This window comes from Ursus arctos, unplaced genomic scaffold, assembly GCF_023065955.2.
Source record: "Ursus arctos isolate Adak ecotype North America unplaced genomic scaffold, UrsArc2.0 scaffold_2, whole genome shotgun sequence".
Lineage (NCBI taxonomy): Eukaryota > Metazoa > Chordata > Mammalia > Carnivora > Ursidae > Ursus > Ursus arctos.
The window spans coordinates 71,804,222-71,830,679 of NW_026622874.1; the positions used below are offsets into that span (position 1 = coordinate 71,804,222).

Below are 26,458 nucleotides of genomic sequence, written 5' to 3' on the forward strand. Positions count from 1 at the left end.
GCACTGTACTAAGTGCTTTACAAACACCGTGCCACTGAGCTGTCAGTCACGCCCGCGCTAGACAGTGGATGCCGCACCCCCATTTCACAGATTGGGAAGGCGAGCTCGGAAGAGTTCAGCGAGTTTTTCGGCTCAGCCTGAAAGCTCAAGTCTGTGCCCTTAATCGCGAGGCTCTGTTGCATCTTATTGGAGCAATCTGGAGAAGTACTTTCTTTGCATTCCCTCACTTCATCTGTTAGGGGTGTATTGATTCCACCTTGCAGGGTGTTTTGGAAGTATTGAGCCAATGGCTGGGAAGGATTGGGCACACGAAGGGCACGACATAAAGTGTTCTTTTTATTTTCATGTATTCCCATCAGAGCTTTGAATCTGGATGGGAAGAATGAGCGTGGAGGAAACCAGAGATCTCTAGGTTATGTCACTTCCACCCGAATCTCTGAAATTCAGGGGTTTGAATCTGTTATTTCCTTAGATTCTCGAGTCATTGAAAGAGTTTAGGAAGAACAGTGACCAGATCTACTCAACTGTGTATGGTGTGGACAAGCCTTTTAAAACTTAATAGGTAGGATTATATGCAAATCTAGTTCTTCCTAACCCAGTGGGTTCCAGGAGGGATTTGTTTTGTTTTGCTTTGGTTTTTGTTTGTTATGGACAAACTTACTTGAGGGGAGGTTCTCCGATGGTTGGATTTTGATATGTCAGCTTTCCTTAAAGTAAGCAGTCCTATAGTATCTTCCCTACCACTTTTTTTTTTCCTTTTCACCATGTAGATTTCTATTTTGAAGTCACTGTTTTTGGTAGTGTCTGTGTCAGGACCATGTAGAACATTGGAACAACCTGAGATAAGCAGTGTCATGAGGGTGACCCTAGAAATGATTATCCAAAATGCAACACTTGAGACAGAAGGGACACACTGTTATTAATAATGAGTGCAGGACAACAGGCTTCAGCTGGACTGTTCCAGAAGCAGCAGACCACGTGTGCTCGTCCCAGGTGGAGTCTCCACATGCTGAGGGAAGTCCGATGGTTGCACTTTGAACCCAATATCCATCAGTCCAGGTCCTGCGCTGTCTCTGCCTCCTTATGCTTTTGGTAACAAAGTCAGGGCAAGGCATGTTTGCAGCCTCAAGTAGTCATAACTGAGACATGATTTAGTGATGAAAAAGAGAGTCGAGTTTCCTGCTCCCAAACCCACCAATCATTTATCTCTTTTCCCTATGGGATCAAATAGTTCCCATGGGGCATTCACACACACACAAAAAAAAACAAAAAACAAAAACCAAAAAAACAAAAAAAATTTACAGTAACTGAAGATAATTATATTTTCTACCAACCTTCTGTCCAGATTGACAATGATTACATTTGGTAACAATTGAGATGGCTCTGAAATCGTGAAGGGGAGGATGTATAGCTCTTGATGGTAGCATCGATAATGATTTTTGAAACTCGTATTTATGGAGAGAAAGCTCCCAATGCTGAAAAGAAACATGGCTGTTACTGGTAGATTTCCTGAATTTCTCTTATTTTTAATTTACAGACATGCACACACACATACACATTAAAAGAAAAAGTGCTCAAATTTTGGTTTTGAGAATTAATTGCCTTTGGTCCATAATCTGTAATGGCTTCTTAACAACTGTTATGTGCTATCGGATGAACATGTACGTAATTGAAGCCATTAAAAAGGGAACCAAGACTGTAAGAGTCAGCAGACTGGACCAACAAGGAGTTGGGGAGACATTAAAGGAAATTCCAAACCCAGTAGACCGTAGCTGTCGCAGCCATGTGGGTAGACACTTTTGCCAGTGACAAGACAAGATGTAACAACTCCTTCGGTCATGTCATGGCCTAATTACACACTTCTCAGGTTGCAGATCATTGACTTGATAGGCCACAAAGAAGCAAAGAAAACCTATCCTTTAAGTAGCACCATAAGGATCCTTCAGCTGTGAAGGGTTTCCAGGCAGGTGAGAAAACCTGATACTTTCTAGAGGCAGGTCAGAAGCCTCCGATGAGAACACACACATGGAGGCTTCTGGAGGGGCCATTTCCACTGCAGATACAGAGCTCTCCTCAGTGAAGGCAGTATCCCAGTCAAGAGGAAAGAAAGAGACACACAACACAATCTCAGTGCATGCATATGACATATATTAAACATGCTCCCCTACTTTGCCCTTTTTTTTTTGAGTCATTGTATAATATGTTATAGACTATCTTTTAGGGTGAGAGATAACTTCTCACTAAAAATTTCTAGTATTTCCTTTAAAGTTATCGAAAGAAGTTCTGACCTTGTATCTATGAAGAGAAGTTTACATTCTTTCCCAGAAAAACTGATTTCTATTTAAATGTGGCCTCTACATTATTTCTGTATCTGTGTGCAGTACGTGTCTATGAACAGTCATTGGACAGAAATATATGACTTCTCATGATTTTCTCCCTGGCATGAATCACAGTGATTGATTCCTCTAGAATTAAGTTCTCCTCAAAACCACAGTGTATTTCATATTTAATTAACACACACACACACAACATTTAGAGCAGGGACCACTGTCCGGAATTAGAGAGATGGTAGTTTGGAGGCAAAAGCTTGAGGGAACCTCCGTAAGAAGTAACTAACTCGTCAATTTTGTCCTTGTTCCTGGGCTTATTCTTGCTGCATTAGGATGTGTGAGTGTTCGAAGAGATCAATAGATTGTGGGGGGATGAGAAATAATCAAAGCTAGACACCCCTTTCCCTTAATTATCCGAATCACTTAAGTGGAAATGCTTTGGCCCTGAGATTACAGAAGTACACCCAGCATCTGATAACCTGGATTGGCACTTCCTACTGTGTTTACAGGCAGGGGACCCCTTTAAAAAGAAACCATGGTTGCTGGATCATCCCCTCAACCCGACTCTGTTCATGGTCTACTTTTGTCATCTGAAACTTTAGACTGCATTCAAAGTCGAGGGCCTTATTTTCCCCACCATTTCTGCATAGTCAGAGGGTGTGCCGGCTACTTCTAGTTAGCGGACTGTGAGCTCAGGGGCCGGACGTGGGGGCATGTTAAATCCGTGTCCTGGACATCGTTTCTCTGCTATTCTTTGTGGTATCTTCTTCAATTTCTCCTTCTCAAACTTAGAACAAACAGAGGACAGGGAAAGAGTGATTGCCTGAGTCTGTTCTGAAATTTCAGGATTGGGGTGGTTCATTGAGAGGGTCCTGAGAGCCTTGATCTGCAAAGCACGGTTCCCAGAGCAGCCGAGTTGGCCCCCCCAGGAGCTTGTGAGCCATGCGGCATCTCAAGCCCACCCCAGTCCTGTTGTATCAGAATCTCTACCTTCGAGACCCCCGCTCGGTGTGTATGACATCTGAGAAGCACCAGCGTCGAGGGCAAGATTCAATCCTACCTCGATATTCAGTAAATAATGTTGGCACTCCACAAACCTTGGAGGATGTGGGAGAATTTGTCTTAGTAAATGGTTGGTTTCTAGTCCTCTGTCTACTTTCCCTTCCTCAGCGAGAAAGTAAGAACCATCAGTGGTTGGGGTCCCTCACAATCCATCCTATGGGAAGTCCCCCCTCAACTTATCTAGGGCCACCATCAATCATTTTCTTGTCCCCGAAGATTGATTGGTAATGAGAGTGATTTCATGCTAGTATTTTCTCATTGATTGTGTAACAAACTCACGCAAATGTCAAACATACTCTGGAAAAGTCCCATCAGATTCGTCTTAGCTTTCCTGAGCCTCAGTTTTTGCATCTGCTAAACGAACACTGTAATACCAATTACAATCAGAAGGAGAGGAAGGTGACTATTACTTCATAAACTAAGGAGGTGGTGGGGTTCTCCATAAGTCAGCTGTTCAATAACAGATGTTTTTGAGCATATGGTATTATTTGAAAGCGCTGACTGTATACAGGCAAGAGCAAGCAAATAAAAGTACGGGTCATGTTTAGACTAGGCAATCTCTAGGACCCCCATAGCACTAATATTCTGGAGACCTGTGCCTCGCTCAGCTGCCCACAACCTGTAATCGGTCTGATCAGGATGTGAGGCAAAGTCTTTTATAATCACTGTATCTATTTTGATGCGTTAGCAAATATTTGCTGTTCGTCTAGAGAATATGATCAGAGATTTAGATTTAGGCTAAAGCCAGTGACTAGAGATAATAGAGGCAAGCTAGCTGACCTATTTGAGCCCCAGTTGCCTCATCTTTATTTTTTTTAATAATAATTTTTCATTATGTTATGTCACCATACAGTACATCCCAAGTTTTTGATGTAGTGTTCCATGATTCCTTACTTGCGTATAACACCCAGTGCTCCATGCAATACGTGCCCTCCTTACTACCCATCACCGGTCTATCCCATTCCCCCACCTCCCTCCCCTCCGAAGCCCTCAGTTTGTTTCTCAGAGTCCATAGTCTCTCATGCTTCACTCCCCCTTCTGATTACTGCCCTTCCTTATTCCCTTCCTTCTCCTACCGATCTTCCTAGTTCTTATGTTCCATAATTGAGTGAAACCATATGATAATCGTCTTTCTCTGCTTGACTTATTTCGCTTAGCATTATCTCCTCCAGTCCCGTCCATGTTGCTGCAAATGTTGTGAAATCGTTCTTTTTGATGGCTGAGTAATATTATAGAGATAATAGAGGCAAGCCAGCTGACCTATTTGATCCCCAACTGCCTCATCTTTAAAGAGGGGCTAATGAGTGATGCCTGCCTCATTGGGTTGTTATTGAAATAATGGTGGCCTGAGCAGAAGGCTCCTTGAATAACATCTGACACTAAATGACACTCAGGATAATATTATTATTCCTGTTATTATTATCAGCCTCGCTAAACTATGGGCATATTTTGTTTTGCTCCTCTGGAAGCAGGTTTTCTGGCTTAGCACCATTTTTTCACCATTGATGGGTTTTTGTTTTGTTTTGTTTTTAAATCTTGACTTCTGTTCTAGAAATATAAAAATAGGGATACTTGAAATTGCTGAGAGTAGAACTTAAGAGTGTTCTCACCACCCACGAAGAAAGGTAACTGTGTGAGGTGATGGATATATTAATTACCTTGACTGTGGTGATCATTTCACAATGTATGCATATATTAAGTCATCACTTCATACAACTCCAAAAAAGCATGTTGTGCAACCCAGTTGTATTCAAGTTTTACTTGTGGACATACCTTAGTAAAACTGGAAGGAAAGTAGTTTGGGGAAAAAAAATTTGGAAGGAAAAGCAACTGGGAACCATGAGATCAAACAGCCTGTCTTTCTGTTCATCCTGTTCTTTCCTGTCTGTGGAGGAGCTCAGGGGTACATCATAGAAAAAATGACCAGTTCTCCCCTCATGAGCCCAGCCCCTACCCCTCCACGGCTGTAGATTTCTGTACAACCAGTTTCTCTACAGAGAATTACTTCTCAAAAAGTCAAACCAAAGCTGCCTACGTTGCCCTTTTGCCGTTGACACTGGCAAGAAGTCCAGTGCCTGGGGTGGTCATGGGTTATCAGAATCCCCTGGAGATTTGTAAGGTTCTGGACCTTTCCACCATCACACTAACTTCATTTTGCACGTAACACAGACCTTCTCAGTGTGGCCTCTCCAGCCTCCAGAGCCTCAGCCTGGACACCCTGTGCTCCCCACTGCCCCCCGCCCCACCTCCATAAGCATGGGATTCCTTTCCCCTATACAAGAGCTGCTCCCGCAAGAGAACACACGTAGCTGTTCCTAGAACTGGCCAGACCCATTTCTAACTCTGCATCAGAAACTCATTCTCATGAGGGGCTCCTCCATGCCCCTCTTTGCCCTGCCCAACCAAAGCTGAGGTGGCATTTTCTCTTCCAGGAGGCCCCCACCCACTTTGGGTAGGACCTATAATGCCAAAAAGGCTTTTGACTTTCCCCCTCTTGGCCTAAATCCCTGGAAGCCCAGCACTTAAAAACACAAATGCCTTCTCTCTCCAGGGAGAGACTATGACTATCCCTCGTGTACACACACAGCCAAAAACATAAATGGCAATTTCCCCCCAAATAAAGTCCTTTCACGTTCATGTTCTCATCAAAATACAAAAAGAAAAAAAAAATCTAGGGGACAGTGCTATGTTTGTTCCCATTTTCCAGATGAAGAAACTGAGGCTCAGGAAGGAGCCAGGGCAGGGCTTCCAGACTCACCATTTTCTTCTTAACTGAGGGGAAAAAAAAAAAAAAAAAGGTAGTGGGAGCCATGGAGATTGTTCAAGTTTGGAAAAACGAAAATTACGGAAGTAGACTGTTCTCAAGGTCTCCAAGGAGTGGAGACGCACTTGGATTTGGATTTCTGAAACCCAGAACTTTCAAATATTCAAATCGGGGATAGATTCAGAGCACTTCTCTCCTTTCCCAGTTAAATTTTTTTTTCTTTTTTTTTTTTTTTTAATGTACACAATATTAGCAGTAGCAGCTGAGGCTACATGAAATGATTTTACATGGATGTTAAAGGATGTAAGATAACAAGGATCTGGAGAGACCCTTTCCAAGGATTCTCTAGTTCATTTGCTTGCTGGCTTGTTTGTTCACGCCCCATCTCAACCTACAGTTTGCCACAGCCTCTCGAAGTGCACGTCATTCAAAACTGAAATAGAGATAGAAAGAACCACAGGGCAGGGGAAAACATGAATTTGAATGGGCTTTTTATAATTCTTGAGTTTTAGAACTGAGTGGGGGGGGGGAGGAATTAAAATACTGATCCCAAGTAAATAAGTCCCGCTTTCTAGGCAGTAAACCTGAAATATGAATTAGGTTATGAGCTTCAGGTAACCAGGCCCAGTATAGATGTTCCACGGTGATTAACAGGCCAGGAGCACAACGTCCTATCCCTGTGGCTCAGCCGGGTGCCTGGCAGGTAGCAAGTCCTCATTCACCGTCTGAGGATTGAATGAACAAGATGAGTAAACTATTTAGTAAAGTCAGCAAGAACAATTTTAATAGAAGCACCTTATTTCTGCATGTTATGTTTATTCAGAAAAGTTTCATGGCGGGATTCCATATGACTCTTGCAGCAACTTCTTACCAGGAACCGCAAGAATCCCCGATTAGTGTGCATTTCTGCCTTAATCCCACATGTCCAAAAGGAAGCATCCTGGTAGGCACAGTTATAAAAAGTTAATAAGTATAAGTAATATATTAAACAATATATATAATTATTATAATACAATTTTCAAAAATTATAACATTAATAATTAAACACCGTGGCAGTCAACACTAGTGCAGCTTAATTGAAAAGCCAGAGGACACAGCTCTCTTTCCTGCAGAGGGAGGGCACATTAGTGCAAAGAAATATTCATAGGCAAATGTGAGTTCGCAGTGCTGGCTGACACGTTAGGATCAACAGAGTGGTATTTTGGGGAAAACCCGGGCCTGGGAACCACTCTTGAAGATTTTGACTTAAAAGACTGGGAAATGGACCTGGTCATTAGTATTTCATTTAAAAATATAGCTGTGTGTATATATATATAGTAGCTGATTTGTAATAGGCAGTCAGGGTTGAGAAGCTCAGCTTTATAACCAACAGGTGCCCCAGAACCTACAGATAGAATTAGATTTTGTGCCACTGTCGTCCTGGGGCATCTTGACTGCCCTTTGCCAGACCAGAAGAACAACTTCTAAGGCTCTAGGGATTTTTTACTAGCTAGCCTTGGGGGGTTTTAATCACATAGCAGTGTGTGTGTGTCTGTGTGTGTGCGCGCGCGTGTGTGTGTGTGTATGCACGCACGCACATGCTAGATTCAATGCTCATAGCACTGGATACAAGAAGAAACTTGCCACAAGTGCTCGCCGCCCCGAGTGTTGTGTAACAATAGCAACAGAATTAAGAGGCCAAAGAATGAGAAGCGACGAGAATATTTAACAATAAGCCTTAAAAGTGGTGTTCTCTGAAGGGAAAACACTTCCCGTCTGTCCTCCCTCCTCCCCTGCCTGTGCCGCCAGTTTTACTCAGTCTTGCTATCCAGCTTCTCACATTCCCTCCAGCAATACTGGCTGGCTACTATTTTAATTTGTCTCTCAGAATTCAGCCGTGGGTAATTTTCAGAAGAAAGAAAATTGCAGAGAGATGAGATTTAGCCTAAGAAGAAAAGTGGGGTGCAAGGATGATACGGCAGGTCACAGGACTAATTTAAATGTACCACCGGCTGAGTCAGATTCAGAGTCTAGATGGCTGGTCTATGAAAACCGTCGTAAAACATAATGAAGTCTGGTAATAGAATGAAAAGAGAGAAAGACCATGGCCCATGCCATTCCACATCCCAAGTTGTTAAAGCAGAATATAATTATCTCTCTCAAGCCTCAATTAACATCATACTCGAAGGGGAATCCAAATACTGTATTATTTTGTCTGGGAGGAATAGAAGGTTCAGATCAGTATCAGGAAGTCCCTCTGTAGAGACATGACCCTCTGCTGCTGACTCAGTACCCCCGATGTGGGTGCCCCTGAGCCCGGTCTCTGGGAGTGAATGAGAGTCGGGGTCTTGAGCCAACCCAACCGTGTTCAGATGTCGCCTCTACCACTTACCAGCTTGTGCGTGCTGCCTGACCGGCTATGCCTCCACCTCCTCGTCTGTAAAGCCTGCGGTAGGAAGAGGGGTGGTCAGGAAAAGTGAGTCATTTAATGCATAGATACAAGGCTTGGCAGCCACCTGTTGTGGATAAATGCTCCATCGACGTTAGGCCAGTGGCCCCTTGGCATCCACATTGCAAAGACTCAAGACAAACGTAGCCTTCTCCCTTGTGCTCAGTAATCCACCATTTCATTATTTTTCTTATTTAGTAATCCTCCCTCCTCCCACAAAGCCTCCCCCTGTCAAACAGGCTTTCTGGGAAAAGTTGGGGCTCTGAAATGATAATGGGAATAACTTGGAGATTTCTCAGCAACATCCCCAAGTTTCCCCATGGTACGAACTACCTGGGACCATGATTCTCTTCAGGGGCACCAGCCACTTAGGACCGGGCGAATGGGGCCCCCGGAGCTGGTCAAAAACCAGGCCTGGATTACTGCCAGATGTACAGATGATTGGACCTCTCTACTGGAAGTTCTGATTCAGGCGGTCAGGGCTGAAACCCAGACATCTATGTATTTTTAACAAGCGCTGTAGCTAATTCTTCAGGGAAGTTTGAGAAATTCTGCAGTAGAGAGGGCTCGGAAATAGGAAAAAGTCCACGTGAAAAAAAAAAAAAACTGGTAAAGAGAATTAGATATAAACTCAGAAGGAAAGTGGAAAGACCCAGCAAAGATGCTTTTGAGTTTGTCCATGGGAGGTGCTGAAAGAAGAGGAACAGGGGAGGAAGCAGATGCAGAGAGCATGACACCGTGGCCACTGCGGACCAGCGTCGCTTTCTAAAATGAGGTTAAAAGTCCATTCTCTCAGAAGGCCTCCAGAAACTAGAAGGGGTCGTTCCCGGGCCGTGTGTGGTGTGTGTGCGGTTACATCCTCAGCAGCCGCAGCTGGGTTGCCTGAGAGGCGAGCATGGCGGGTGGCCAAAGGGAAGTTGCAAAAAGAAGCAAAAGCGGCAAGAGATTCAGTAATCCAGCCCCCTTTCCACTCTGCGTTTGTGCCATTCCCGGTGCTTCTCCACTGTGGCTGATAGAAGAATCAGCTGCCAGACGCCTCCTGAACTCCCCCATTCCACACTCTGCCCCACATCAGTTAGGCTAGGACCACAGGAGAATGGCCTCGGCATTCCCATTATTTGAACCTCTCCTTAGAAGTCTAGGGAGCAGCCAGGCGAGAAGCATTCAGCTAGACAAGCGGCCCCCAACCTTGGCTTGTCCTGGAGTCGCCTGGAGCTCTTTGGAAACCACTAGTGCCCGAGACCCACTCACAGAGATGCCCACGGAACCGATCTCAAGGGCAGCCGGTCCCTGGGCATTTTAGAAGGGCCATGGGTGCTCTTACCTGTGCAGCCAAGGCTGAGAACTACTTGGCCAACTTTATCACCTACAGTTTGCTGAAAGTGAAGTGCAACTGCTTTTGAAGTTTAAATTCTTGTGTCTGGGTTGAGAGTGCGGAGCAGACCAGGGTTGCCATAAGGGGTCAGGCCCCGTGCCAGCCTCCTCTCTGCCCTGAGAGGTGAGCCCACTCTCCGGTGGTCATTCAGTTTGTCCTGACCTTGCTTGGGGAGAGCCTACTCTCCCCGAGCATCAGTAATTAATCAGTTAATTAACACATCATTACTCTCTTTGATCATACCTCTCTCTGGTCATTTGAGGTAAATGATTCCACAGAGAGGGTCACGTATGATCCATTTATGGGCTAAGATAGATCATTTGTCTTAAAGGTCAAGTGGGGAGAAACCATATATAAAAATGGTATAACATAGCAGACAGAGACATCACCATGAAACCTGTTATGACTCCACCCAGATTCCTCTCTTGGCCTCCCATGTGGGCCACGTTGGTCTAACATCCCTCCCTAGGCTCTTATTTGCAGGCATTTCTTATTCACTGTTCTCATAATCAGTTGGTGAAAGGGTAGCATCGTGGGGGGGGGGGGAAGGCTCATCACGCCAGGTGACTCCATGGAATTAATGAGCTCCAGAGAAAGGCAGTTTCCTGAAATGTTGGGGAAATCTTCCTGGGTGTTGTAGGGCTGTTTGTATGGAATTAAAAGAAAAAAACATCAGTACAGAATTGATACATCCAAACGGCTACTATTTTTTGCAAATACTTTTTAATAATTCCGTTTTGGTACCATTGCAGAGTCCATGGCATGTCCCCTACAATATCACTATTTGTGATAACTTCATGCTTTGACGTGGAGTAGATTTGATAGCCATCTTCTGAGCCAACTCTTGGAATCACCCCCTTTGTTCAGAAATTTGCTCAGGAATCATAAAGCCACTCTTAAAAAAAATTCAAAATATATAGGTTACCCAAGAAACAGAGAGAGAATGGAATAAGAAGGGAATGGGGAACTGGTAGCATTATTGTTTAGAGTTGGTGTGTCACGTCCCAAGGAAGAGTGCTGTGAAGGACAACCATCATATTTCCTAAAATTCTGGTACAACTAAAGAGAAAGGTCTAGTGTCTTTATAAACATACTTGTAAGTTGCACTCGCGTAAGTTTTTCCTGTTCATTCAGTCATCATTTTATATCTGTTGGTTGCCTCTCGTGGTTTTCCTATGTCTAGCAGGCAGGACAGCTCCTTAGGGAAAATGCAGAAGTGGGGTGCAAGGTGGCAGTGTCTTCTAGGATGATAGGGTCTGAACTGGATAGAACCACTTAACTAATGAGGCCCGCCCCATAAGTAGGGGAATGGCTGTACCAAAGAGCCCAGCTGTCTGGATAGAGCAGGTGGCTGCTCTTGGTTGTGGCAGTCTTCTTCTTGTGGGCATACTGTAAACAGAAGTCCTTCCAAGTGCTTCTTTGACCGATCCAAGAATCCCATACATGTAGCTGGGGTGTCCATATCTTACTGCCCCTTGAGTAAGTCACAGGCAAACAAGTCAAAACAAATACTGAACCCAAACATCTTCAATTTCAGGGGTACTGCTCCTCAAACCTCAGAAGTTTGAAGCCAGATATTGGTGGGGCTCAAAAAAACTGTGTCCAAGCAAAAAGATAGCAAAAATCCAGTGACACTAACTTTTAGTTTTTTAAGAGAGGTGGTAAATGAACTTGGCTGTGACTTGCGTTACGTGGAAGAGAAACATACGGAATACGATTCTCAGAAAATGCATAATTTTGTTTAGGTTTCACTGGGGTGGAAACGGCTAGAATGTTCAACTGGATACTCAATTCTAGTAAATTTTCCAATGGTAGCTCTATTTATATGCCAGGGTTTACCTCTTGCAACAGTAAAACTTTCTTAAGATGTTTTAAGAAATGTTCCATCACTAGATACTTCTGGAAGCATTAAAGCAATTGAACACGACCAATCAAATTAAGACCCAAAAAATGCATTTCTCTTGCTTCTTAATGATTCATACACACAGTAAAATCTAGCAAACGAGAACCAGAATACTCTCTACTGCCACTTTTGAGGCATTTAAGAGCCTAGCCAATCTCATTGGGGGCATTTGTAGAATCTGCCTCCCACAGACGTTCTTCTTTCTAGAGAAATAAACGGTACGTCTGAATTAGAACACATTTCATTGTGCAAATGCCACAGCTGGAAACATCTTAAGAGAGTTTTATCATCTTTGTGGATTTACTAAATCAAAGTAAAATAGCATTTTCCATTTTAATTTTCTTTTAAATACTGCATCATTAAAAATAATTTGGTAAGACAGGATTTATTGCAATAGATGAGTGTTCTTACCTTCTTTATGCAGCCAGCCTAGTTTGGTGAGGAAATTATCCATAACATGATACCATATAACGTTCTCTTCTCAAATGACAGCATTTCTTTTTCTTTCCTTTTAAAAAAAATGTTTTGCTATTATACCACAATAATAAAGTCTGGAATTTTATGATTTTCATAGCTAGTGTCCCCTTTCCCCCAACAGACTGTCCATGTTTTCTTTAAAAGTAGTCTCCGTTTAGCACAGAAATGCAAGCACAGTTTCAAGCGCCCTAGCCTTAGCACCGCCCCCTGGCACGGCATTCTGGTAACACTCAGTATTAACATGACGGTGCAGCAGTGCGGACATGGCCCCGTTCTGACGCCACCATGATTCCGTTGGCAAGGTCCCCGCATGCCTGTTCCCTGATCTCTCTAAGCTCTCGAGGTCCGAGACGTAGCAACACATTTCCTTGCAACATCCATTCGGACGAAGCACCCCTCCCTCCCCGCATCTGAATACATCCACCCAGTTGGCAGAGAGCACATGTCCCCCTGAGCGAGCAGTATTGTGAATTTTATCTTCTCTTCCAGAAATCAGTTCGTCTTCGTTGCAGCAGATGAAATTTCTTGTAACACCTCTACAGGTAACAAACATTGCTACTTCCTGATGCATCCACCCAAAGCTCAGTATTCTCTCTCTCTCTCTCTCTCTTTTTTTTTTTTCTTCACATGCTGCAGTTGGTCACTCTAGAAAGTTGAGTTTAAAAAAAAAATGAAAAACAAAAACAATGTCCATATATCTTTGGAGTATAGCTGAAGCCTTTAGGCTCCGCTGTCTAAAACGATACTAGGTGTTTTGCTAACTCAGATATTTTATTTCCAGTCTTAATAATACATGATCTTGAAAAGTAAGACTATGTTGAATGAAGCCACAATACAATCTTACGGTATAAGCAGTGCTCTGATGTTAAAATGCTGAACAGGGGTGATTAAGGACACAGACGTGTGACTTGTATGTTTTTTTGACATATTTTGTCTGGGTTCACACAGATGTATATATGAATTATTTGGGATCTTTATTCAATGACTGGTTATAAAAGACTGAATCGAGAAAGCTCGAGGCATTGGGGACTGTAATTATCTCTGTCTCATGAGAAGGGGATCTTCATTCTATTAATCAAAGATCCTCTCTCTCCTTCCTTTTAAAAACTATCACAAGTAGCAGGAGTTAGAGACACAAAGTCTTCTGCTTTTGGAATCAGGGCCTCGGCAAATGGAAATTGCACAGTTGCATGATGTGTCCGCCAAAATAACGCCTGTCTTTTTGCTTTGATGTGGTTCAGAACAGTTATGTTTGGACTTTCATTAGCATGGAATTACTTGAGTAAATGTCAAGATAGGTGAGTGCTAACAGATTCGGGGTTTTTTGGTTTTGTTGTTTTGGTTTGGTTTTTGGGGTTTGTTTTTTGCTTTTAAGCCTAAATTTTGACCAAAACTATTACTAGGAAATCTTACCAATATGTTGCCTCCCAATATGTAGCCAGCAAGGGAGGGCAGTACAGCTCACGAACATGTGGTTGAGGACGCCATGACCTTCATTACACAGAGCCTTGCAGATGGACCTTCATCTGCTACAATCCCATTTTCTCAATGGAGCAGTGAATGAAGGTTGTTTGCTGACGCTTCAGTCCCTACTCAGTCTTTGGCGAGAAGGAACTCAAGGAAGGAGGGATCGCTAGGAGCATGTCCCCAGCCCTGTCTGTTCTAAAAGTTGCATTGATAGAATTGGTCTCCACATTTTTAATGGCTGAAAGTCTTACCCCGGGAGTTCAGGAGGAACGCATGCTTGTAGTTTAAAGCAATAGCTTACTCCGTTTCTATAAAACCCCTTGGATAAGGGCTCCCCTATTTTCCTTCCTCAACCCCTAGCCTCAAACATCGGTTTCTCCCTTGAGAGGTGGTGACATCCCTAACACCTCACTAATACTTAATAGTAGAAGATGGATAGTTGCATAGCTGGGGGGAATGTTCCTGGGATGCAAGAGACATCGGACATCTCCAAAACCTTGGAAAGGGAGCATGCTTCTGGAGGGGTAACTGACTAGGCTGGGGAGGGTTGTTGGTTTAAAACACGAATAGATGCCATTTGTGGATATGCCGCCTCCCACAGTCTCCACCTCTCCTGTTAGAAATGTATGCATGTCCTGGTGTATTTTAGGTTCTATTTCGATATCATAGATCAAACACTGCAAAGTTGCAGCTTAAAGAGGTAGACACTGATTTGATCCTGTGACTTAACAAGCTGTCTGGTAAGCCAAGTGGTCCATGCACACTATTCCTAAAAGAGGCCACAGATCATGAAAGTTTGCCTGAGCAGAGCGTTTCCACCTGCCTTATCCGATTTAGGACGGCTGCTCAGTAAATTCTTAATGAATTGCTATTGATCAGATTTCAGATTGAGAGAGATATCCCTGTTGCTTTGATGGCCATATTAATAATATGTTGTATGCTTCATAAGGTTCAATTTGAACTCTGAATTTTGAACCTAGCATGGAAAAGGAGACACCCGTATCAATCAAATGTCAAATTATCTCCCAGCCAGTCCTCCCTCCTTATGGAGTGAATATGGAAAATCAGAACGGGTCGGTCAGCAAAGGTTGTGACTCATGGTTTCGACGAAGTCTCTGAGCACTTCGTCTCCCCCGTGCTAGGAGAACCCGGGGCACACCTTAATTCTAACCAACAAAACCATCCCCACGTGCAGAACAACACTGCTTAGGGCAGGTCTCTTGACTCCTGGTATCTCCTGGATTTCAGTGTTCGACCAAAAGCAACTTCTCTCTTTTTAAATGAAGAAATCAATGAGACACTTAAAATCTCAGTTTTGAGGGCTCAATGGATTTAATAACTGGAATTCTTATAAAGACGTGTCATTCTTACACAGCTGCCTGTCGGCCAGAACTGGCCAGTTGTGTGTGTGGCTCGGGGTAGAGATGGTGAGATGGTAGGCTCTGCGGCACCGAAGGGGTTTTCTTCCTGTCCCCAAAGGAAAAGTGATGATTCTTACTTGGGCCTTTTGGAGAGGATGCCAAGATGTCGAGTCTGCTTTTGCTAGCCACGTAGAAGAAACGTTTCTCGCTTGTGTGGTTTGTGAGACTCTATTTACAAGTAAATTTGTTTCCTATTCAGTGTCTCCAGCAGTGGTATTCGTTGTTTGGTTTTGCTTTTGGCTTAGTTGCTCCTGAAAGATAAGTGCTCAGTGGGTGACTCTGGCGACCGGCCTTTTGACAGCAGCACTGAACCCCCAGCACACACATGTCCAGTGCTCACCTTGGACACTCACGTAGCTTCTCATTCCGGGATGTCAGAACCTTTCACGAGTTGGTTCCTGCAAGAGACGGCAAAAGGGAAAAGAGGATTTTCCCTTCTTAAACTCGAGGTCTCCCTGCCACTGTGACTCACTGGAGCTTTCCCAGGACTGGCGAGTGATTGGAGTAGAAGGAGAAGATGTGTCTTCTACTCAAATGAAGGTCAAAAAGCAAGTGAGTTATCTTGGCGGAAGAGCTAGAAATTCATTTCAGTTCATTAATATGTGGTCAGTCATCACTGTGCGTCAGCAAGTGTTCTGAGCCCTCAGGACATAGCGTTAAGTAAACCAGGAGAAGCCCTTCCTTCAAAGAGCCTCCTTTCTAGCAGAGACCAGACGCCCGACATGTAGAAGGAAAGGCGTGTGATGTACTTGCACGGCAAGTTATACGACAGCTATAATGAATCAAAGAGCAGAGGGACAGCTAGAAGACAGGATGCAATGTGATTTTAGGTTCAGGGAGCAGAGAGGACCTCTCTGAGGGGGTGACGTTTGAGCAGGGACCCGAAGCAGGTGAGGGTGTGAGCCAGGTCCATCACTGCGGAATCGTAAGCATTTCAGGCCGAATAAGCAGCGAGTGCAAATGCCCTGTGGTTGAGGGACGCCTGAGGTGGCCGGGCTCAGCAGGATGTACAGCGAAGCCACGGCATATGAGTACAGGTAAGAGTTTTGGAGATCAAATCAGGAAGACAGCTAGGGCTCAGAACAAATTAGGACTTGGAGAATTTTGAACCACTCAAGATTTAAGTGTGGTAGGAAGGCATTGGAGGGTCAGCTGTGATCTGCCTTATTAATGATGAGTTAGATGGCATTATGGAGACCAGATCGCCAAAGGACGAGAGCAGGAGAAGGAGCACTAGTTGGGAGTCTCTTGCAGCAGTCCAGGGAGGGCTGGTAGGAGCCTGGGTTAGGACGATGGTGCTGGAAGAGCCAAAAAGTGGTTGGCTTTGGGCTGTATTTTGACTGGAGATCAGCAGGGTAGGCCGGCAGATGAGAAGTGGATGAGGTCCAGTCCCTGTTAAACGTCCGCGCTCTCCCACTTGCTCCAAGGGTGCGTTATTTCCTCGGAGTGCTAAGACTTCTTGTTGCCATGATGAGGGAACCCTGCATCCCTGTAGTCCTTGTCCCTCAGACAGGCTTTGCTGAATTCTCTAGGGTGTGATGATAACTTCTGTCGTTTTTGAGCAAATTGTGTGCCAGCAAGCATGATAAATTGTATGTACACGTAGGTACCCACGTGTGTGTGTGCGCATATGTGCAAATATGATTTATCACATCAGCTCAGTGAGGTAGGTGTTACCTTCATCCTCATCTTGGAGGTTAAAAAAAGAAAAAAAAAAAAAAAAGCTCAGGCCCAGAGAACTTTGGTAACTTGCCCCAAATCCCAATGGAGTCCGTCTGCTGACAGAGTTCTTTCCACTAGACCACACTGCCCCCACATGCTCCTCGTATTTTGACCTTGGAACGTTGACCTTTGCCTCCAGATGGAATTCTCCTGCTTTCTTCAGCTGTGCTAGCTTGTTCCTAAAAAACTAGTATTTGTGAGTTGGGGAGCATAGTTGCTAAAATGTTGAGGGGCCCTAAGGGAACTTGGCGGCTCTCCAAATGGCTGTTCCACTGGGTGTTTAAGTGACTTGGTCCTTCCCCTTTGTGCAGCAGGCGTGTGCTGAATCCTCTGATGTGCTGGAGACTAGTCTAGGTGCAGGGAAAGAGTGATGGAGGGAGCCGCTGCCTTCTCGGGGAGCGTCCTGCACATTCCGGGAGATGGGATTAAACAATGTGTGTTCCGGGTCAGGTCTCTCAAAGTCTTTCTTTTGCTGAAAATCAGTGGCTAAAAATAAACTCACAGGACAATGCATTTCCTAAAACCTACCAGAAACTTTGACCTAGTTGTTTTGGCTGCTGAATCCCAGCTGCCCCCTGCCCAAGGGAGTGTGTACGCATGCTTGTGTGTTTATGGGGTGCAGGTGGAGGCTGGGTCTCTGTCTGGCAGCAAGTCTTGCTTCCTCCACTGGGCCAGGTACCATCTTGGAGGCATGGGAATCCAACCTGGGGACACACTCCCAGGTCTTTATGAGTACTGGACACTAGGTAAAGGTGGAGATCTGTGAAAAAGCCTTGGCCAAATGAGTGGCCAAAGCCATTAAAACCATCGCCTGTGAACGGGGCGCCATATACTTTATGAAGTAATTACTAGAAGCAAGTTCATGGCCTCATGGGGTGTCCTCACCCTCTTCCATCCTTCTGTCCCTGCCCAACCCGCTCACGTACGTGCACACATGGGCACAGAAACACACACTCGCACACCCACACAGCCTCAGACAGTATTTAGAAGTTTCCAAATGGGACATTCCCCTGATTGATCCTTCAGCAAATTTTATCTAATTGTCTTCCTTACATTTTGGTTATTTGATTATTCAGCAAAGTCGTCATGCAGCGAATTGATTTGTGGTTAATTGGTCTGTTTCCAATAAAATGTGATGTGTACTATGATAGAGTGCAGGGTGTTCAGGGAACGTATAAACAAAGGAACTTAGCAAAAATAATTGTAACATTGAGAGCTTGCTGTGCACTAGGCATAGTTCAAAGCTTGTTACAGGCAAGAGTGATACCCTATAAAAATAGAATGTCTCTATCAGTTTACTTATAAAAATTAAAGCTATCCAGATAGCTCTGAATTAGCCTGAGTGCAGAATTTGAATAAAAAAATAGAGCAGCAGTTATCAAACATTAGACTGCACGAAAATCACCTGCAGAACTTATTAAAAATGCAGAATCCATTTCCTCTTCCCATGCCCCTGCCCCAGAGATTCTGATTTACAGGTCTGGAGAGGGAGCCTGAAAATCCGCATTCTTACAAGCTCTCCAGGGCGGTTCCTTATTCTTTAGGAACCGCAGAGCTGATCAGTCGGGAATCTTTCCTGTTCCAGAGGGAAAGAGAACACAGGATAGGTTTTTTTCTAGAGTTGTGCTCTGCAGCATGGTGGCCAATAACCCCATCTGGCTACAGGGCCCTTGACATGTGGCTGGTCCAAGTTGAGATGAGCTGTAAGTATAAAATACAAACTAGATTTTGAAACCTTACGACAAAAATTATGTAAAATATTTCACTAATCTTTAAGTTGATTACACATTGGAATGGTAATAGTTTAATATATTAAAGTAAATATATAAAAATGAAGCACCCCTCTTGCTTTTCACTTTTTAAATGTGGCTACTATAAAACTTAGAATGGCTCATCTTGGGCTCATTGTATGTGTATGGACAGTACCATCCCGGAGTTAGATTTTCACTCGTTTTGCACAAACGAATATTGAAAGGGTTTGTGTGCGCAAAGAACTGGTCCCTGAGAGGTGAGGGATACTCACCTGGAATGAATACTGTGACAGATACCCTGGACACTGGCAGTGTGTCTGGACTTTGTGTTTGGTCTCCAAGTGAGAGTACAGTTGTCATGTGTGTGTGCGCACGTGCTCGTTCTTCTCACCCTGCTAGTTAACTTCTCAGAATCTTTGATCTGCTTACATAGGCTGTAGGAGCTCCGGATGCTTACCTCAGGGATAGTTCCGACACGTACTCCATGGGCTTTAGTGCGGTGAGCCCACCTGGGATAGAGAGAAGGCAATGCCACCTTGACAGTATCAGGAACTGACACTCATTTGACTGCTGACTAGCTGGTAACCAGGACCCCTCCTGTCAACCTCACTACTGCCTTATACAGTCAGTATGCACCATTACCTCCACTCACAGATGGAGGAAGTGGCTCAGAGAGGAGATAAACTTTCGGAGATTACTCTTTGTGATTCCCCCAGCAGACTGGACCCTGGCTGGGGGCCATGTTGATTTCAAAGCATGACGGGCATTTCTTAGTGATTTTGGAAGAGCAGCTGTCAGGACACAAAGAAGGTGAAACAGCCTTTCTACGAAGAGGATGGCCTTGAGCTTGGCATTAGGGAGAGCATGGCGATGGGTCTTTTACTGAAGGAGGCATTCCAGAGTGAAGGAATTAGGGCCAAAAGCAGGACTTTGTGTTTTCTCAACTCCCAGGCAGTGGCTATTACTCTGCTCTTAGGAATCCAGAATCAAGGTTCCTATCTCAGACCTGTTCTGCTAGGAATCAGAATTGGAAGAGGTTTTGAATTGCACAGAGAGGGTGCAGAATGGGTGATGTCATCTGATGTGCCGTGGGTGGTATGGCCTGTTTTTTGAAGATGTTACAGGTGTCACAGGTGAACTTACATATACACGGTTCAGATGTGTGACAGTTTGGATGGGCAAACTCTACGGCTTCCTATTTAGAAGCTAACAAGTCCAGAAGATGATTTCACCACTGGTTCTGAGCAAAGAAAACATGAGGCTGAAAAATGTATTAAGTGATTGGTGAAGGTGATCATTTCAAATCCAGGCTAAGAAAGTGAGCAACAACAGAATTCAGAAATGTCGGAGTCAAGCTGAGATGACTTCATGTTGTTCATTTGGAGAATTTCTTCCATTTCTGCTTCGGTCTTTTTGGGGAAGTTTTGCTACATTTGAGGTTGTTTTATAGATGTTTTGAGTTTGGGACTGGTTAAGTTCCTCTTCCATGTCTCTTGAGAAGCTTTTAGAATAATGCTTGGTCACCCCCCGCCATGGTCTACAAATATATCTTTGTATCAATGGTGTACAGTGTCATGATCTAGACTGAAGCTAGGCGAGGCTACAGAGTCAAAGAGGAGTGCTTCCTTAGTGAATATATTCACTGAGGCCACTGAGCCAGAGACCTCAGACCTCAGTAGACTCTCCATAAGAAAGTGAACGGGAACATCCCCTTATAACCCAAGTCTCTTTAAATTTTTTCCCAGTACATTCAAGTGGTTCCCATCCTAATACTTTGGAGAAGATTTGTCCCCTATCGTGGCAATCCAGGATATGTGGTCTGAGGCCCTGTGAATCCTCTTGTTTTTTCCTGTGGAGATGAAACAGGTTGATTGGCACCAGTTGGTCCATGTCTCTTTGTGGTGGACAGAGATGAGCCCACTGTCCTTGCTGTGAATGGCCCTGGAAGATTTGCCCCAAATCCTGGCCATTATTACCGAACCAGTGCACGCTATGCTAACCCAGACTACGCCTGAAAGTTGTGATATTGATTTGAGAAAGGAGGGTTTGCACCCTGAGCCTTCTCGGTTGTCTGGTAGATGTTTATTTGCATGAAAGTGAGAGCCCATCCATCTGCACGATAGCTCGGGCTATCCCAGACCAGGAACTGGAGAGGGCTTCGGTGGCCTCCCATATTCTGGGCCGCATCCCTTCAGCTTTTGAAATGAGGGGATTTTGTTTCCATCCCGAGTTAACAGAAACCCCCTCCAAGCCAAGGAGACCTGTCAGATCCCGCAGTCCAGAATCCCCAGGGGACTGGTTGGAAGTCTTGCACCTGTCTCAGTAGGACTGTGGCACTATATTCTGCTAAGTTTTATCTAGCGATGAGTATGAGATGGGTCACTTGGAAGGTATACGTGCCCGTAACACTGTTTTTGAAAATGGATTGATTTGCAGTTGGATCAGGGAAGGAACTAATGCAATAGCTGGGCAGAGCGGAGGGAGTCCACAGCCCGCATGCCCTCCATGTGGTCTTTTTCTTCCTTGTTCTGACTAACTGTAGCTCCTTTCCAGCCACTGAGAATGGCTAAGAGCAGAGCATTTTCCCAAATGCAAAGAATGTCTTGTCTGGAACAATGTTCCAGATGCTTGCTTTCTGGATGGCGGGAAAGCAGCAACCTATACCTGCCGCATTGAAAACCAAAGGATTTTCTTTTAAAAGTCCTTTGGTTTTTCATCTGGAAAAGCTCAAGAAACCAGAATGATGAAGTGGGATGAGGATCCCCTCTTCCTGGGCAGTTAGCTTCTGTCTGTCTTCTCACTGGGTGCCTCAGACACCCAGACCAGGGTGAGCCATCCGGAGGTCCAGACCCCAGTGGACCCTCCACAAGGAAGTGAAGGGGAACATCCCCTAGCGTAACCGTCGCTCTCTAAATAGCAGGCTGTTAGCACCGCAGGGCTATGGTGTGGTACCCCCTTTGTATACTGTGTTGTACATGTGTGACTGGCGTGCATGCGTTTTCCCAAATGTCTCTCAGACTCTATCTTAGAATTAGGAGGGTGCTCTGTCCCCTGACGACAGTGCAGACACCCCAGGGATCAGAACGCATACTCTTCTGAAAGCACACTCTGCAGCACTTCCGTGCGTGCTGGGGCCACAAGCCTCCGTACCTCCTTGCTGCGGCGGGGCTATCCAGGAGAGCTGCGCGCCACCGGGAACGTCATCGGTGCGCTGAGAGGTTCTCACTCCCTTCTCCGCTCCCTCAGGGTTTCCCCAGCTATCTCCGGGACAGGAGACCTGGGGAAGTGATGCTACAGGACGAAGAAGGTCTGAGGGGCATAAAGGCTCTTAATTGATACATAGAGAGTAAAATACAGACAGTGAAATGAATCCGTGTTCTTACTATGTTCCTATAAGAAAGTCACTTCACAGCGCTAGAATCCTGGTGTGGCACCAGCACAGCTCTCTTGTGTTTCATTAGCATCCAGCTCGTTTCAAGGAGATTCAGATGTTAATAATAAGTAATATTTGCATCTCTCAGTAGAGTTGACAAAGCACTTTAACAAACACAGGTTCATTTCCCACTCAACGGGCAGCATGGTTATTCACTTTACTCCAACAAAACCTTAAGCTCAAATACAGCACTTCTAACTACATCTGTCACTCATAAATTAGCTAGTGCTTAACTCCAGAAGTATCTGTAAGCTGACTGCCACAGCTACACGTGATCATGTTAGAGGAGAGGCTTTCCCTTGGCTCTTACACACCAGAAGTCTGGGCAGGAGTGAGAGCCTGGCTTGGCAAACTGTGTGTGAGGTCCCCTGCGTCGCAATCTCGTTTCTGTAGACTGCTTTTGGATGGACCTGGTTTCTTTTCCACGTCATGAAGGAGACAGGGCTCAGGCCCAACAGTACCACATTATGAAGAGAAAAAGGAGGCTCAGAGAGAGCGACTTGCCTAGTATTTGAGAAAGGACACTGCAAAGGCAGAACTTGAAGTTGGCTCTTCCTGCCCCACGTCCCGTCTTGCCCCAGTGCCACAGGCGGCCTCCCGGTGTTCACTTGTTGCTAAGGTCAAAATAAAGCGGGCTCATGATGGCATGGCCGCAAGCCATGGTGTGGTCACCAGCAAAGCTGTTATCTTCTATTTCGCTGTTTGGTGGGCTCTTCCCTAAAGAGGTTTGATGAGCTTGATGGCATCTTGGCCAGTGGTCTGTGAACTCTCAGCAGTGATGTGAAATCACACACTCTGTATTCCCAGAGCCCCCAGAAACTTTTCTTCTGAGTGTCTTGAAGGGTTTTGAATGTCTCTGGGAACCGCTGACCTAGAATCTTCAGAAAGCCTATCTGGAAGAATCTTTGCTGCTGACAGAATCCTAAAGATGGGGGCAGGTTTCTTCCGGGCTCACTCCTCCCTCTCGCCGCCCTGACGCACGCAGCCGCATTGGCTTGGCCTTTGTTCCCTGCACTGTGGCCAGGGCCTTGGTGGGTGCTGGAGAGAAAAAGGCAAACCAAATAGACTTGGCCCAGCCTCCAGGGGGCTGACATTCCTGGCAGGTCTGGGAGGGGCCAATAATCAGGTAGAGAGGTAAGTGAACAAGACTGTTGATAGACTTGCTACGTTACCTGAAGGGCAGGCAAGTGCCAAGACTGTGAAGAGAAAATGAATTTGCCTGTGTTCGCGGGGCAGCCCGGAGCACGGTGAGCAAGGGGCAGAGGGCAGTAGGGAGAGGGTTGAAAGAGGAGTTGGGCAACTCAGGCAAGTTTGGGTTTTCTTCTGGGATCGATGGAAAACCACTGAAGGTGTTTCAGCAGGGAGGTGATAGGTTTAGATTTATATTTAAGTAGATAGAGGATGGATGGATAGATAGAACAGTAGCTGACAGTAGACCGTTAGCTACAGATGTGGTCGGTGGCTTGAAGAGGCAAGAGCAGAAGCAAAGAGAAGGCTTAAGCCTGTGGCGGATCTGGTTCTGATGAAACGCTGGCGGCTTCTGTTAGGGTGGGAATAGCGTGCATGGCGTAAAGCAGACACGTGGAAGATCTCCTCTATAATTTCGGATGGATGGGATGTGGGAACATGGAAGCATCATGACCTGATTGCCCCACTGTCCACTTTGCCAAAGGGATGGGTGGCGTGGAGGGTGATGACATGTGTAGGTCGCTCACGACATGGCGGTCATAAGACATTTTCCCATCCCCCCCGTCGAGGTCCCTGGGAAGTGCCATTTTTCCTCTGGGCTGCGCCTAGCCAGCTCTGGGGACATGAGGTAGCTGACGTGCCTGGCATTTCTGCCGCAAGAGTAGCGCTCCAGTCCACGTCTTCCCTAATAACCTTGTGTCTAAATTGTAGTGTCACACAAGGGCGTGTTTAGAAATTAGCATTTGAAAAGAAGCCTCCTTGCTTTCAGTTTGAGCTGACATGGTCCCTTTTCCTCTGTGGAAATGAAATTTATTAATCATAATAAAACCATCGGATTCTGAAGGTAGAGGTCACCCCGAGGAGAAAAGGAGCCTGCTCATTTACGAGGAGTAGTTCAGTGCTGCTGTGTTTTTCTTCTGCCCTGGAAAAGAATACTGCCAAATTGTTACCTTGGGTTTTCCACGAAGGTTGACGCTCTGCCCAGTGTTAGAGGCAAAGAAGAATTTACCGTTAAAGTATGTGCAGGGAAGAGGTGGGAGCTACACTCTCATTGAATACATTCAGGCTACCAATAGGGTATCGCCTCGCAAGATGAAATTTTTGCCCCAGGAAAACCATTCCCCCAAATTTAAAAAAATTAATTTCTCGAAATGGGCATTTTCATACTCGTCAAAGGGATGCTCTGGCATCATTTATTAAATTCCCAAGGATTTTCAGTTTATCTTTGCATTTTATGTCCTGTTCCTAAGACCAGCTTTGCTGGGTGGAAGTGCATTAAAATAACCCCATTATCAATTTCTCTCTTCTCTAGACCAATGACAGACTATTTTCTCACACAATGAAAATCAGCACCAAAGTCATATATCATGTCCTCTCACCCCTCGTCACATCTACTTGTAGTTATGTGGGCAAAGGCCCAACTTTCATGGGTGACCTCTGTGAATAGAAGATTTCTTCAAAAACCTCCCCCTCCTCGTTTTAACACACCCTCTATCTTGGCCTTCTGTCTGTTCTTCCTCCCTGAGAGGGAGCGTTGTTGACCGAAAGCCATCTGACAGAGCCAGCTCGATCACGGATGTCCCAAAGAATGAAAAGCCAGAGGGTGTGGACTATTTGTTAGTTTCCCTGAGAGGGTCACCTCAGAAAAGAAACAGCCACTCAAGTCCTTGCTCTGGAGAACCAGGAGAACACTGGGGGTTGAAGCAGAAAGCTCATTTAGGCTACCGAGCTCAGTGCCCTTCAAAACAGGCAAGGCGGCTTTAGGAGTAGGACACAGCCAATGAGAACTTACTATAATCAAAATTTTCTTTTCCATTTGGGGTCTAACTCAGCCCCTAAGAGGTAATGAACCTTCACCCACGCTCCTTTCCCTGTCCCAGACTCCAATGTGTGAGCAACCAAGTGAGACCCACCCAGTACATTCTTGTCCTCCAGTCATGAGAAAGAAGATTGGAAGGAAAATGGGGGAAAGACAGGAAAGGAAAGGAATACAAATACATGCAAATGAGACGTTAAGAGACTGGAGGTGAGCTTAAGGTTGATAGTGCAGACAAACCATCTCCTCCTACCTTGTTCCTTCATTCCCTCAAGGAAAGTCCAAGAGTCATATCCCTGTAGAGGCCGGTGCACGCATCCCCTGGGGGGCTGCCGCGAGCGTTGGTTGCTGATGGTGCCTACTGCTGCTCCCTCCTTCAGAGACCAACGCACTGCCCAAGAGAGTCATTCTAACTCAGAAGCTGTCCTCCGTGCCTTAGGGAAGCCCACAGCTCATGCCTCACTTCCATGAGCATTAAAAAACCAACGTACTTGTCTCCAGGCGGGACCGACTCAGGGGTGCAGCTCACAGAATCAGGTAGAAGTTAGTCTCTAGCTCAGACCGTATCCTTGCTTCTCTTTTTTCTCATGCTCCAACCTGCTTGCCTGTCTGTCCTCCTCTTGAAAGCACTCCTCGACAAGGCACGTGCCGAAGAACCCCCATTCCACACTCTCCTTGCAGGGAACCTAACCTAGCTTAACGTGCACCTCAGCGGTGATCGTTACCAAAAGACCAGTGTGCAAACTGTCTGCAAGATAGCCGGCAAGTCATCCAAGTAAGGGGCTAGACACCGCAGAAAGAGCATACCAGTTGCCCGGAGAGATTCGGGGTCAGCTCTGACTCCGTTTGGCCCTGTGACCTTGAGCAAGTAACCTCTGAACCTTAATTTCTGATTTATTGCTGCATTCGGTCCCAGACATTGAGTAGGCATCTCTCTCTTATTCATTTTTATTCCAAAGCTTGTCCTGGAAGGCATGGCAGTGGAGGGAGGAGGATGAGGGAGAGGCCTAGAAAAAGTCAAAGATGGGATCTCGTCATCAAGAAATGGTGTTTGAAATGTATCCCTTCTCGGAACCCAACCACTGATTGATGAAGTAGAGGTTCTGGGTGAGGGGATCAAAATCAAATCAAACTAATTCTTGAGTGGCAGGCGTAGGGGGAAAGGCCCTACAAACCCTTCAAGGGTCTTCCTGTTCAAGTACATCTGTTGTTTTCCTCTTCTGAGACGCTGGACCCTAGCTGCACAGACCGGGCGCCTTTACCCTTTGTGACCTACCTTGTCTCGCTTGATTGGTAACAGCTAAATTAGGAGAAAAGACAG

The 26,458-nt window shown here is 45.3% G+C and overlaps 1 protein-coding gene across 8 annotated transcripts in view; it reads left to right on the plus strand.

The window, feature by feature from the left end:
- Positions 1-26,458, plus strand: part of LOC113270822 (RNA binding protein fox-1 homolog 1) — a 330,982-nt gene that overhangs the window by 299,808 nt on the left and 4,716 nt on the right. For 4 of the 8 annotated variants that reach the window (XM_044391589.3, XM_044391594.3, XM_057314812.1 and 1 more), the window contains one exon: positions 12,829-12,881. The exons of the other annotated variants lie outside the window; for them this stretch is intronic. In XM_044391589.3, the coding sequence (XP_044247524.1) occupies positions 12,829-12,881 (53 nt within the window). The remainder of the gene's footprint in view (positions 1-12,828; positions 12,882-26,458) is intronic. 8 annotated transcript variants of the gene reach the window in all.